General features: G+C 35.3%; 3 protein-coding genes across 3 annotated transcripts; all 3 read left to right on the top strand.

The window, feature by feature from the left end:
* Nucleotides 1-310: 310 nt before the first annotated feature.
* LOC113768285 (probable 2-oxoglutarate-dependent dioxygenase AOP1) lies at nucleotides 311-2,100 on the top strand. The gene is made up of 3 exons (XM_027312570.1): nucleotides 311-765; nucleotides 905-1,229; nucleotides 1,620-2,100. The coding sequence occupies exons 1-3, from the start codon at nucleotides 392-394 to the stop codon at nucleotides 1,866-1,868; spliced, it is 948 nt and encodes a 315-aa protein (XP_027168371.1). The 5' UTR covers nucleotides 311-391; the 3' UTR covers nucleotides 1,869-2,100.
* A 6,481-nt stretch (nucleotides 2,101-8,581) lies between these two features.
* Nucleotides 8,582-10,158, top strand: LOC113769594 (probable 2-oxoglutarate-dependent dioxygenase AOP1). The gene is made up of 3 exons (XM_027314096.1): nucleotides 8,582-8,952; nucleotides 9,125-9,446; nucleotides 9,851-10,158. Exons 1-3 carry the CDS (start codon nucleotides 8,582-8,584, stop codon nucleotides 10,094-10,096), a joined length of 939 nt encoding a protein of 312 aa, XP_027169897.1. The 3' UTR covers nucleotides 10,097-10,158.
* Nucleotides 10,159-12,432: 2,274 nt separating this feature from the next.
* LOC113767438 (probable inactive 2-oxoglutarate-dependent dioxygenase AOP2) lies at nucleotides 12,433-13,893 on the top strand. Its single transcript, XM_027311540.1, has 3 exons — nucleotides 12,433-12,806; nucleotides 13,104-13,425; nucleotides 13,645-13,893. Exons 1-3 carry the CDS (start codon nucleotides 12,433-12,435, stop codon nucleotides 13,891-13,893), a joined length of 945 nt encoding a protein of 314 aa, XP_027167341.1.
* The last annotated feature ends 215 nt before the right edge of the window (nucleotides 13,894-14,108 follow it).

The following is a 14,108-nucleotide window of genomic DNA, read 5'->3' as shown; positions in this document are numbered from 1 at the left end:
ATTTTTACTGTAGCACTTTTTATGATGTGATGTATGTGAGATAAAAAGGTAATTGGGAAGATAAAAAGGTGTATTGGAAATTGTAATGGTGATGTAAGCAAATATATTTGGCCAAATAACTTGCTATCCAAACACACTTATAATCCAAACTTGAGTCATTTGTTTTTTTTTTATAATAATTTTCTCATTACACTGGGGTCCCTCATGGCCCATCGGATTGCAATTCCACTCCATGACGGCCATGACACCTCATGGCCGTAACGTTGCCGTGAACTGATTGGCAGTAGTACTTAGCCATTAGCATAGACCAAAGATTTTCCTTTGCCATTTCTAAAACTAGGAAAACTCCGAGCAAAGCCAGCTACCTGTAACAGGATACTCGATTCTTTTCATGGGTTCTGTAACAAGGCAAAACCAGCTTCCTGTTGTAGATTTCACCGGGGAAACCTTGAATCCCAGTTCTACTCGTTGGCTATCGACACGGGAAGAAATTGTTCGAGCGCTGGAAGAGTATGGCTGCTTCATAGCGAACTACGATAAGGTTTCCTTGGAACTTCACCAGGCCATCTTTCTTGCATCCCAGGAGTTGTTTGAACTCCCGACGGAAACCAAAGTCCTCAACACTTCTGATTCGCCTTCTCATGGCTATATGGCACACCGTAGAATTCCTTTGCTCGAAGCTTTGGGCATCGAAAATGCCACCACTGTTGACGGAGTTCAAAGATTCACCAACATATTATGGCCCAATGGAAACAATCATTTTAGGTGTGTACTCCTTTATAAGTGTGTGAATGCGTGCGTGCGTGTGTGTATTCTGCTATCAGTTAATCAGTGGAGTGGTTACTTCACTTGACATGTTGAATTGCTAGTGCTTTTTTGAGCTATGATTTCTTGAATGGAACAGTGAAACAGCACTCTCGTACTCAAAACTTGTTGCTGAACTAAATCATGTGGTGATGAGGATGGTGGCAGAGACTTACGGCGTAGAGAAGGATTGTGAATCACTCCTCGGATCCATTTACTACCTTCTTAGGCTAATCAAGTACAGGGCGCCCCGAGAAGATGAAAGCAATGTCGGTCTTTTCCCTCACGCCGACCAGACCTTCATGTCCATTCTTCATCAAGCACAAGTAAATGGTCTAGAGATCATGACCAAGAATGGCGACTGGATGCTTATTGATTCCTTATCTCCTTCTTCTTTCATTGTCATGGCGGGGGATGTATGTATGGTATGCCACATCCCATTCCTTCATTCGTTCTACAATTTATTTTTTTTTTTCATTTAAACCGGTGAGAAGTAAAATTTAAGAAGGGTGGTGGAGGAACGGAAAGTTTTTGTGTTTGGATTGCATTTTTCTTGATTTTTCATGGAATAAATACTGTAGCGATTTGATGTATGTGAGGAAAAAAGGTAATAGAAAAATATGATCACGAAAAACGACGTAATTTTTTGACGAAAACGGCAATCCAAACAAGGCCAATTCAAAACCTCTAACTCCTTAATCTTAATTTTAGTTACTAAACGAAGGTTTCCTTGACTCATCTACACTAGTTGTAATACTTAAAACTGGCTTGACTTAATTTTCAATCTAAATGTTGTTTTAATTTGGCCTTTCTAGGCGTGGACTAATGGCAGGATCGAACCTCCACTTCATCGGGTAACAATAATGTCAGGGAGTGAAGAAAGATATTCCCTCAGCCTATTTGCATTCATGAGGGACGTGATGGTTCAAGTACCAGAAAAGCTAGTTGATGATGAGCATCCGTTGCAGTACAAGCCATTCGATCCCTTCAAGTATCTTCTATTCTGCGTGACAGAGGAGGGGCAAAAATCCAAGTGTCAAATTAAATCCTACTGTGGAGTCTGATGATCCTAATTACAAGTATTTTGTTGCAAAGCATCCAATGATTGTGCTTTTTCTATGAATTTCTATGTCGTTTTCTAGAATTATGATGTTAGCTGGCGGTGCAGTGAGTGGAAATAAAGTCCTCTGATTGGATTGAAAATTGAAATTTGAACGTGGAATACTGAGTAGAGTGTGGACTAAGGGTCTGTTTGAATGGACATTTTTCATTTTCTGGTGTTCCTCGTGGTCAAAAGGCACAGTTATTGCACTGAACCCATAGTTATTAAACCCAACCCGGGAAGGAACCCGGCGAAGGGGGTGGGTCAACGGGTTACTGGTTCGACCGGTGGGTGAGTGGTTGAACCGGTGGGTCACTAAATATATTTAAATATTATATTTCATAATTTTTTATATAAGATATATGATATAAATTGTAATAAATAATGCCATAGTAAAAGCTCATTTAATTTAATTTGCTATAAAATAATTAATTCATATAAGAATCAATTAAATATAAAGTTATTTAGTAATACACCAAACTTCAAGTGTAAAATTTTATCTATATTTAGTGTAATAATGTAGCTTATTTATGAATTTTAAGTGTAAAAAATTATTAAATTAATATTTATCTTTGAAATGAATTATGTAATGTGTTATTTTTGAAATTCATTTTATAAATTATAGAGTTTGGAGGGTACTAATTTTTATTAAAAGATTTCAAATAAATTTATTTTAGAGAAAAGAAAGATAGAATTGAAAAAACATATATATATTATAATAAAGACCTTTTATTAACAAATTTCGGAGTAGCCTAGTGGTAAGCATGCATTATTGTTTGGTGGAGGTCGGAGGTTCGAGCTTTGACAAAGGTAATAAAATTTTTTCATCAAAAACGGGCCGGGAACGGTCCGTGGACAAACCCGGCCGGGTTTCCCGGTTAGCCCGGTCCGATCGCCGGGCCGTTGACTAGTCAACGGTTCCGTAGCCCAAACGATCTAATTTAAGACTCGGCCCAGCCCAATGGCCGGTTCACCGGTTTGACCGGTCCGACCGCCGGGCCGGGCCGGGTTTAATAACTATGACTGAACCTTTCGTGTCTCATGGGGTAATTAAAGGATGTCGAATCAAAGCTAGTCAGTGGACAGCATCTCCTAAAGTCCAACTTGTTTGGCAATTCTAATTTCTGATGTAACTTCATGGTCTTCGTGTTACTGGCCATGACTCTTTGCCCTTTGGTTTTAAAGTGCACTTTCAAATCCTTCTACTGTATAAGCTTGAGTTGTGATCAAAAAGAGATTTTAAATTTCAATTGCATAAATTGGGATATTTTTGAAATATGGAATAATATGGAGTTTATTTTTTAGCTTTTGGTACAAATGATGGTGATATGTTTATAAAAATCTCCTTATATTTGTACATTTAAAGCGTATATTTGTGAAGACATTTAGATATTTTTGGTACGTGGGATTATTTTATAATCGTTTTTGCATCGGGTACAAGTCATATAAGCTTATATATTGGTGTAATTACTTAAATGGTGTTACAGGCACATTTACTTGAAGTGTTGTATTTATTGTGCAATTGAAATGAATACACATTGAAAACATATTCAATTGTCTTTGCTCTTTAGATCCCGATTAATCCGAAGAAAACATATTCAATTGTTTTTGCTACCTTTATACTCTGCATTCCAAAATGGTTTTCAAGGTAAACTATTTTTGGTGGTTCAACTTGAAGTGAGTTTTGTTCCTTAATTTTATTGTTTACTTGGATGGGTTTGGTGGTGTGTAGTGTTGGGTGACTACTTCCATAACAAATTTTGAAAATCTAGTTGTGTAATTTAACTGTAATATTATGATTTTTTCACAAATTTGGTTGGCCTGTATAATTTGAATGGTGTGCTTATGATGTAATATGTTTGGAGCAACTACAAGAAAAAGTTTTCCGAGAGGTATCTGGAATAAGGTAAGCCAAAAAAAAGCATCTTAATTAGTTCAGTTATGGTGTATTTTTTACTGCATGTAGTGAGTGATTTATAGATAGAATTCAATTTGATAGTAATTTGTTAGTGAAGCATTGTAAATTGGTAGGTTACATGATATACTGCTGATTTGAGTTTGAATTGTTTAACCACTAATTAATTAATAGAATAAACAGCTTCTAAACTATTGATATTGATAGTGTTTCACATATACCTTCTAATTAAGCAAAGGTAATAGAAATAGTTTGATTTCCTTATGCAGTGATGAATTTGTAGAAACTCTTTCAAGCAAACAACTTCAATAAGTACTTTTTTATATTATAGAACAATAATGAATGCTTTCTTATACAAATAAACAAACCTAAAATTGCTGCAAAAAGACTAAAAAGATGAACCAAAAAGAAACCAAAAAGATGCGAAACAAAACCTCACACTATATAAGAATGAGTGTGGCTTTGAATTTTAACCCCAAGAACATACATATAACTAATGAAATTACTTATAATCCATGAAACGTAAATTGAATAATAATCTGAAAAAAGGGAAACTTAAATGACTTTCCTTATTGATCAACATGTTGATTAACATTTTAACCCTAATAATAGACATATAGCTAATGAAATTACCTGTAATTTGTGAAATGAAAATTGAATAATAATCTAAAGAAATGGAAACTTAAATGGTTTTTGCAGACAATCTATTATTGAAACATGTGCTATGAAATATTATCATTTAGTATGATATTCCACTTTTATCTTTATTTACTTACTCTCCTACCAGTTTAAATACTTTCGAAGATCCACAAAATAACAACACAACCACCAACAAATAGCTATCTTAAAATTCTCTTTAATTAATTACAAATACCAAATACTCGCATGATGCGCGGGCACTCCCTCCCTTGTTATCGAAACAAAAATGGATTAAACTTGTGAAGATATTTAGAAATATCGCAGAAGAAATTGCTAGGACCAAGAAGCAGAAGAATCAAACTAACTTGCAAGATCTGTGGACCTAGAAGCTGAAATGGGTTTGAGGTTAGTACTAGGCCAGTCCAACATCAAATAAAATTAGAAAACTTCTGGAATGTGTCCGCGATTGGCCGCCTATCATGCAATTCTTCTTAAGCCCACTGAGCCACGTCAGAATTACCTTTTATAGGTTGAAAAATCCAGTACGAAGCAAGCGGCTTGTTCATTTCGCACCAGCCTTCTCGTGTGAAATCGGACCCAGTTGATGAACGGACTCGGCTTTGGAAAAGCAGACTTGGATGGATGCGCATATCTGTGTATGGAAGAAACCTGAACCCATGAAAGCCATAAAATTTTTGGTCGTCTGTTCCCTTTTTTTTTTTGCCCTATTAAACAAAACTAGGATAGAATTTTTTTTTTTTTTTTTGGATTTTAGGATTATGCCCTCCAAGAAATTCATCAAATAAGCATAATTTCCATTATCTTCCCTGCAATTACATGGTATCTTCCAAAATTTTCTTTTCTAATGTAATTTACATATGAGTGTCATAGTATTTTGAGAGTGCGCGACAGATTAAAATGAGTTAAAGTTTCAAATTAGGCTAAATTTTTACAAATTCAACCATTATTATTGCCAATCTCTGGGCACAGCAATAGCGTAGGAGCAAATCAAGATTTGACAAGCCATGACCCTTTCTTTTTTTCATGGGCGAATAATAAACTTTTATTAGAAAAAGCAATATGCAGTGACAAAGCAGTAAAACTCCGGCACTATAATCTGATTCAAAGGAAAGACGTCAGGAGCAAAATTCCATTCTAACTAAACTCCTAATTTACACAATATTCCCAATCATCTGCACAATTGATTGAATGGTAGCATCTGCAGCCACAGTGCTTCCACAGAGCAGCCTTCTATTCGTCTCTCCATAGTGTATAAAATATAAATAGTCACTGCAAAAGCACATTTACAAACCATATTGATAAAAGAACCATAGTTAGTATGTTGATTTCACTATTTAAGTTCTTGAGAACAACCATAAATCCCATATGTAACAAGCAAAAATGCCTTCGAATTCTCACCAAAACATAAGCTATATATTCACAAAAGAAAAACAGGTGCTCCAGTGAATCATCTGCATATAGGCGCATGAAGAACTCCCCATCACAATAACCTGTCCTTGTTTCTTACAATCCAACCACACTATAAAAGGATGCCAAGGAGTATAGTACTGTTTAAACCTTACCAAATTAAACCAAGGTGCCTCTGATGTTTTGCTTCAATCAAAGGACTATGTGGATTCCAATTGTTAATCCATAAGTTAATCTTCGACGAGGTAAATATTTGGAAATTCTGAAAAAAGAAAACTCTAATGCAAATGAATACTCGGGACAGGTTAATGGCATCTAATTTTATGGAAAGCTTTATCCACTAATATTTCTGACTTATCTTTTTCCCTTATTTACTTCTTGATATCACTAGCATGTTGTCTCACTCATAAATCGGAGTTAAGAGTAATTATTCGGAACGGAAGAGCGAATATTTTTCTAAAAAACAATGATAGTTTTTTTTGAATTTTTCAAAAACAATTAATCACGGACAAAGTTGTTTGAGAGATGCTCTAGATTCTAATTCACTTCATTAAACAAACATCGATCAATGGCCCACCAAAATTATTGACAAGGATAATGGATGTTTTGCATGTTCGAGCCCCTAAGCGTAGCAATGCTGATTTATCAACCGCTTGTGGATGTACACACTCTCATTGGCATATCAATTATCAAATACAACAATAAAAAAAAATAGATCCAGATTAATGCAGCAGATTCTGTGTTAAATTTTTTTCTCCACCAAATAAGTCCCTTTTGTACGCTTCCAAAATCGATTTGTATATACTTGAGTGTGTGTCTATATATATATATGGTTCAAGCAAAGTGGAAAGCAGTACCACATCTCAATAAAAAAGGGAACATTCATTCCCTCCACCAGATCTTTCGCGATGCGAATATATATGATGTGTGCTGTTATGGTGTTATATTAGGGTTTTGTTAATGTCCATAATCAAAATATAATTGAAGGAATCTGGATGATTAAAAATCATAGATAGAGCCATACTACTTGATATGTCCTCATTTGTTGATGTTTATTGGTAGAAAATGCCATTTGTTTTCCGACTACAATAATAATTGGTGATAAAGCTAGTGGACCATAGAATTTTTTTTTCTTTTTTCCACAAAAGGGGCCAAAGATATAATCAGAGTGATTGTGAGCAATTAGCTCATTGTCTCATTCCCAATGCCTGGTCGTGTTTTGTAGTAAAAGCCAGCCAGAGTCTAATCATGCAGCAACAACCATAATTGGTTTGCATCTTATTTACACACACTGATTTACTTGTATCATCAATATATTTTTTAATTACCCTTTTATTTCACATACATCATATCAAAAAAGTACTACAATATTTTTGTCAAAAAATTGTCCCAACTATTTATGATCAAGAATCATCCAAGATGGGAACCTTAATTAGTTCTGACTCTTCTAAGCAATTGAGCATCAACTTAAATTGCTGGGACTGAATTATGTAAAACATATGGGTCGAAGCAGTGAAATTAATTACTGATGTACGCCTGTACCAAGCTAAATAGAACTTTCTTTAGGTGGCCGTCTATTTTGATTAATGTAATTTGGCAATGCAGATAATGTGTTAAAAAATAACAGAATATTAGAGCCAAAACAGTCGACTTGTATACTCTGAAGCCTTATGACTAATGATTTTATAACTGTACTGCATTCAATTTATCGAATTATTACCCCAATTTCTATTGAAATACGCTTAGACCAATTAATCTCACTACTTCCAATCCAAAGTAAATGAATGTCACTTGCCATTGGTTCCTAATATGCACTTTTTAGTGAATGGTCTCATTCATGGTTTAAAGCTAGTTTCCATTTTGCGAGTGTTAGTGACATGCTTTACTTCTAAATGAGCACATACTATTTTCATAAGTCCTCACTGCAATTTGATTAGCACTAAAAGAAACTAGAGCTATGTAATTGACGTTATGTAATGCTCTTTATAACAAAAGATTGTCGATATTTAAGAATGTTTACGACCATACCTTGGTTTAGTTTAGTAGTCAACTTTTAAGACCCCAAGAATTAGAAGATTTTGATTCAACTCTCATTATGTGTGAATTTTAGATAATTATATAATAGTATTATACTTGGTGATTATTTTGTAATAGTGTTATCGTTCGTCCTCCTATCATTTTAGTTTCCTAGTTGTGTTATCAGAAAAAAAAAATCATCATTATAACCAAAATAAGATTTGAATAAGCATGAAGGATTAAGCGTGCAATTTTTCCTGGAAAGTGTCTGTCCGTGGTGCAAATAAAACTTGATGGTGAAAAATAAAATTTGAATAAACATGAAGGATTCGAAGTGCATATTTTTCCTGGAAAATGTTTGTCCTTATATATAGATGGATATAAATTAACGCGAGTGCAAAGATTTAAGTTATCCTGTTCATTTTTATATTATGTGGAAACATTAAAGCCTAATCAACGCAATAATTCCTCAGATTCTGCTTATGGTGACGGAAATCAATCATTCACTCATTGTCATGTTATGAGACGGAATCCGTCACCTTCTAAGCTAAACCTACTACGGCTTGGAATAAATTCTTGGTACCTGTAACTCTATAAGAACACGAACAAAGGCAACTCAGTCTCATCTCAGTACTAAGTAAAAATCAAGTAATTATCTGATGAGAAAACTGAATCCAATGGGTTCTCTGACGCTGCACAAACTTCCCACCATTGATTTTTCCAAGGAAAACCTCAAACCAGGGACAACAGCATGGAATAAGATACGCAAAGAAGTCATGTCCGCCCTCGAAGAATATGGCTGCTTTGTGGCCTCGTATGAAAAAATTCCACAACTCCAAGATGCAGTGTTCGGTGCATTAGAGGAGCTGTTTGATCTCCCCACTCAAACCAAAATGCAGAACAAATCCAGCAAACCCTTGTATGGCTACGTGGGTCAAATCCCAGTTGTTCCTCTTTATGAAAGCATGGGAATTGATGACGCCAATACAAGTGAAGGAATGCAAGCTTTCACTTATGCCATGTGGCCAAATGGAAATGAGGGCTTCAGGTACGATTCAATATATTTTTTTATTTTTATTTTCCTCACAATTTTTTCAAGATAAGTTCTCAACCTGCATATATTTAGAGATTATGATTATCAGTACATGTTCATTTACTTTTTGAGTTATTTGGTCTCCATTATTATTATGGCTTTTTTTTAAAAAAAAAAAAAAAATCAGTGAGAAGCTGCTTGCTTACACAAAATTGGCAGCAGAATTGGAAGAAATTGTCGTAAGAATGATATTTGAAAGCTATGGCGTGGAAAAGTATTGTGACAGCCACCTGCAATCAGTTGGCTATCTGAGTCGAGTGATGAAATATAGAGAAGCCAAAGAAAATGAGACCAAATTGGGATTTGTCTCGCATACGGATAAGAGCTTTATGTCAACCATTCATCAAAACCAAGTTAATGGTTTGGAGATAAAAGCCAAAGATGGTGAATATTTCGGTGTTGATCTCTCACCTTCAAGTGTTGTAGTCATGGCCGGTGATGCAATCATGGTAAGTAATCATCTGCTACTGCTACCATTTCACTGCATGTCTTGACTTGAGTAGAAAAATTTCATGTAACTGGACGGTTAAAAAAAATTAAATCTATGGTTAGTTTCCCACTCTAGTATATATCTCAGAGATTGTCGATTTCAGCCATAGAACCCGATATACCACATTTTGTGATGATTTTAACCTACCCTTTGGAACCCAAAAGATCCGGACAAGAAAAGGCAAAGAAAGAAAGATAACATTATATAAGAGATTGTAAGGTTAAGGAAATTTTTTTAAAAAAAAAGAGAAGAGAGAATTATCATGCTATGAATTCTTGTTTCTTGATCGCTTTCCAGGGTTTGTTTTGCCATTTTTTATTAGATTGAAATTCTTTAGTATGACTATTTTGCGCGGACAACTAGGCATGGAGCAACAACAGAATTAAATCTCCTCATCATCGAGTGATTATGGAAGGGAAGGGACGACCAAGATATTCGATCGCACAATTCTCATTCATGGATGGCACTGTACAAACACCACAAGAGCTGGTCGATGATGAACATCCCTTACAATTCAAGCCATTTGACCACCTTGAATATCTCAGCTTTTTCAGCAAGGAGGAGAACCGGAGGCTTGAGTGTGCCCTCAAAACTTACTGTGGTGTTTGAGACATTTGTTAATGTGACTTGATATCTGTGTCTAGCACAGTGAAATAAATCGTGGTTGTTGGCTTGCGTCTTGTCTTATTGTTTAGTTTCTTCTTTTCAGTGAAAATTGTGGGATTTTAATTTGCCAGAATTTGAGTAATTCAAATAAGAATGATTATAATTATTGTATAAAATTAACAATTTAACTTTGAACTTTTTCAGTAAAGTTCCATGACCTGCTACGAATTTGCATCAACAGTGCGATGTAGCAGTGCTAAATCTTCGAGACGTTAATCCGCAATGCTCAAGCTAAAACAACATCATTCTTTGGGTTGATGAGCTCAGGAGGAAAGGACATAATTCCTCAACTCTTAGTTTCAATTAAAAAGTTAAATTTTGATCTGTTGATCCTAACTGATGTAGGAGCTAGGCAACGAATTTTGCCACCTCAACGTTATAAATTATCACAATCCTTCTTCGTGGGCTTCTAACTTCTCTAAGTTATATTTTAATTTGCCACCACTCATTCATCTTTCTGCCGACACCTACCACACGTTAGAAAATTGCTGTTCTATTTTAGAGAGAAGGTATGTTGTCCTTACACCAGCTTCGGGCACAGATAGGCTTCGTTGACCACATATCCATGAGCAACCTGCTTGGAACTTGTTTTCTCAATGTAACGGAAACTACTCAAGTGTTTTATTTTACGGTGTCTATCTTTTGATTGGGATCTCTCAATTATATGTACATGATTAAACATCTTAAGAGATTAGTCAAGCTTATCATCCATTCCATCTTGATGAATGGCTAAAACCACTTAGTAAAGGATTTCATATTAGAAACTAGTGCCATAAAATGTGCAGTAGTAGTTGGATGATTCAAAAGAAATAAGATCATGCGGTAATTTTGCTTGCTTCAAGGGTGTGATAGAGGTGCTTTTTCTCCATTTTTTAATGGGGAGATCCAGTACTATGACCATACATAAAATCTCTCTTCAAACTAATTTAGAGAAAAAGAAGATTGCCATACGTACATGTTTACCTCATCATAATTTTCATCTTCTTTTAAGCAGCAAGCTTTTGAATCTAAATGTGTAGGAAGCCTTATTTTCTGTGTGCTTATTTGTAGAATGTGGTTTCAAAGGAAAAAAATGGCTGGTATTATTGATGATCCTATGTATTACTATCTGTTATAAATGTGTGGATGATGTACTTTTATAGGTCATTTGACAAGGAAATAACTTGCGTTTTATTCTCACAGTGACCTTAGTTAATGTAGCTTTTGAGACCCCGACAAGAATATTTAACATAAAAAACTTTCACCCTCAAATATTCTTGAGGACCACAATGGAGTCACTGTCTAATTAATTACTCCCTTTTCATTCCCAGTCATAAATGTAGTTCCTAATCTCTCATCTTATCTCCTCACATACTCCAAAAAAAAAAAATAATAAAAAACTAAAATATAAGATATAAGGTGCCCAAAAAAAGTTATGATCCAAATGATCGACATGTAATTGTTTTTTTAATTGCTTAACAACATATTAGAGGCAGATTTTCCCCAATCTACCCATTGCCAGCATATTTTGTAAGATTAATGACTGGCTATCTTTTTCGTTTATCAAAGTTTTGCTCTTTTCCTGCCTTATGCAAGAACAAAAGTCGCTGTTACATTTGGTAACCTTCTGGTCGATCCGTTGTTTGAGGGCTTCCTTTGTTTGAGCCTCCCTCTTTCTAACATTGGATTGTCAAATATGATTTTCACTCTTGACCAAAGGAAACAGAGAAGTTAAAAGATTTCATATTTCTTTTGAAACAAAAGATTTCATTTTTCACTCTTCTAAAATTTTCTCTTATCACTCAAAACTAAGATGCACCACCTCTCTTGTTAAAAAACATAGTAATAGTAGTAATAATAAGAACGCCTCTCTCTCTTTCTGTACAATGCTATCCTACAATTAATGCAAAATTCTTCACTGGATTAAGAATTGTAATTCAGCTTTCTGAGTAATCGAATTCTCAATCAGTTGGGTCCTAATTTTCTTTTGTTCTCTAAAACATTCAGGTCCCATTAATACGTCAGATGAATTATGAATATTGTCGTGTCCCAATCTCATGCAAAATCTTACTGCTAATATTTGATTCAGTCGGTAGAGGATCTCAAGGAAAATCAAAACATTAAACTAGAGATAATTCTACACCCATATAAGTAATGAAGTGCAATATGACTATCACATATATATTTCCAATTAACCTGCGGGCCAATTCTATAAGAACCCTCTCGGGAAACGCTAATCTTTGCCAAACTTGCCTCTGTACAATCTATTAATAATTCTGATCAATCAAGATATTAAGACTATGGGTTCCGTAACACCAACAAATCTTCTTGTTGTGGACTTTACAAACAAAGAACTGAATCCAGGTTCAAGCTGTTGGTCGTTGGCATGCAGCGATATCCGGCATGCCCTTGAAAACCACGGCTGCTTTATAGCTCTTTACGACAAAATTTCCCAAGAACTTGACGAGGCCATCTTTCATGCAGCTGATGATTTATTTGACCTCCCAACCCAACTTAAGGTCCAAAATACCAATGAAAAGCCTTACCATGGCTACGTTGGTCAAATTCCCTTCGTTCCACTCCATGAAGGCTTAGGGATTGACTATGCCACCACTCTTGATGGAGTACAAAGCTTCACCAATCTCATGTGGCCTCAAGGAAATAAATCTTTCAGGTAAACTTTTTGTTCCTTCTCATGGATTTATTTATTTTCGTGCAATTTTATCCCGAGCCAGTCTATACGTATCTCATCTCGCATACTCAGAGCTAGAACTCTTTTGGACCTCGCTTTGTGCCAGCCAGTATTCTAACTTTACACTAGCTCATATACCTAAAAATTATACCATGCAACTTTTTTTTTCTTTTTAAATTATTTATATATGCTTGATCTTTGATTCTCTTTACATTGAATTCTAGTTCTTTTTGGTTGCTCTTACCTATTTTCTTTCTGTATTATAATTTTTGTTTTCAGTGAAAGTTCATTTTCATTTGCAAAGACAGTGGCGAAGTTAGATGAAATGGTAATAAAGATGCTTTTTGAAAGCTATGGTGTAGAGAAATACAGCGATTCTCATGTAGAATCGAGCACATATCTTCTTCGGTTTCTTAAATACAGAGCCCCAGAAGTGAATGAGACCACCATGGCATTTCCATCTCATACCGATAAGAGCTTCTTGACCATTCTTTATCAAAATCACATTTCTGGCTTGGAAATAAGGACAAGGGATGGTGAGTGGATTACCGTTGATTTCCCTCCCAGATCATTTGTTGTCATGGCCGGGGATGCCTGCCAGGTTTGATAGATCTCTGGGAATGAATTATTCCTTGAATATGCACGAGACCATATTGAATCTGTTGCATTAAGACCACAAGGCCGAAAGGCAACAAAAATAAATAAATAAATAAACAAATAGCATGTTGAATAACATGTATCATTCTTGTCGGTCATGAAAGGTTTGCATGCATCTTCGAGGTAATGTGTACTAATTTCTAATATTTTGGCATGGGATTAGGCTTGGAGCAATGATAGGGTGCTTTCTCCCAACCATAAGGTCACCATGGACGCAAATGGAAAAGAAACAAGGTACACAATAGCCCTGTTCTCATTCCTCAGCAAGATGGTGCAAGTACCAGAAGAATTAGTTGATGATGAAAAGCCGCTGCAGTTTAAACCATTCGTCCATGTAGATTTACTCAACTTTTATGCCACTAACCAAGGACGGAGATCACAAAACATCCTCAAAGATTTCTGTGGCGTTTGAAGAAGTCTATGTTGTCGTGGTACTTCCTTTAAGTTGCTGTACTAAATAAACGCTACATCGATCTTGGAGTTCTTGGTTGATGTAACCACATCTGCAGTGTTTGCTTGATTTGATTTGTCGTGTATTTCCTGTAATATTACAAGTTCCAAATTTACGATTAATGTATGATCATAAAAAGATGATTGCAGCAACAGATTTCCGTATGACATGAAGAA

Source organism: Coffea eugenioides, chromosome 4, assembly GCF_003713205.1.
Source record: "Coffea eugenioides isolate CCC68of chromosome 4, Ceug_1.0, whole genome shotgun sequence".
In the NCBI taxonomy this organism is placed as follows: domain Eukaryota; kingdom Viridiplantae; phylum Streptophyta; class Magnoliopsida; order Gentianales; family Rubiaceae; genus Coffea; species Coffea eugenioides.
The sequence above is the reverse complement of the archived record's forward strand: the minus strand, read 5'-3'. Positions and strand labels throughout refer to the sequence as shown.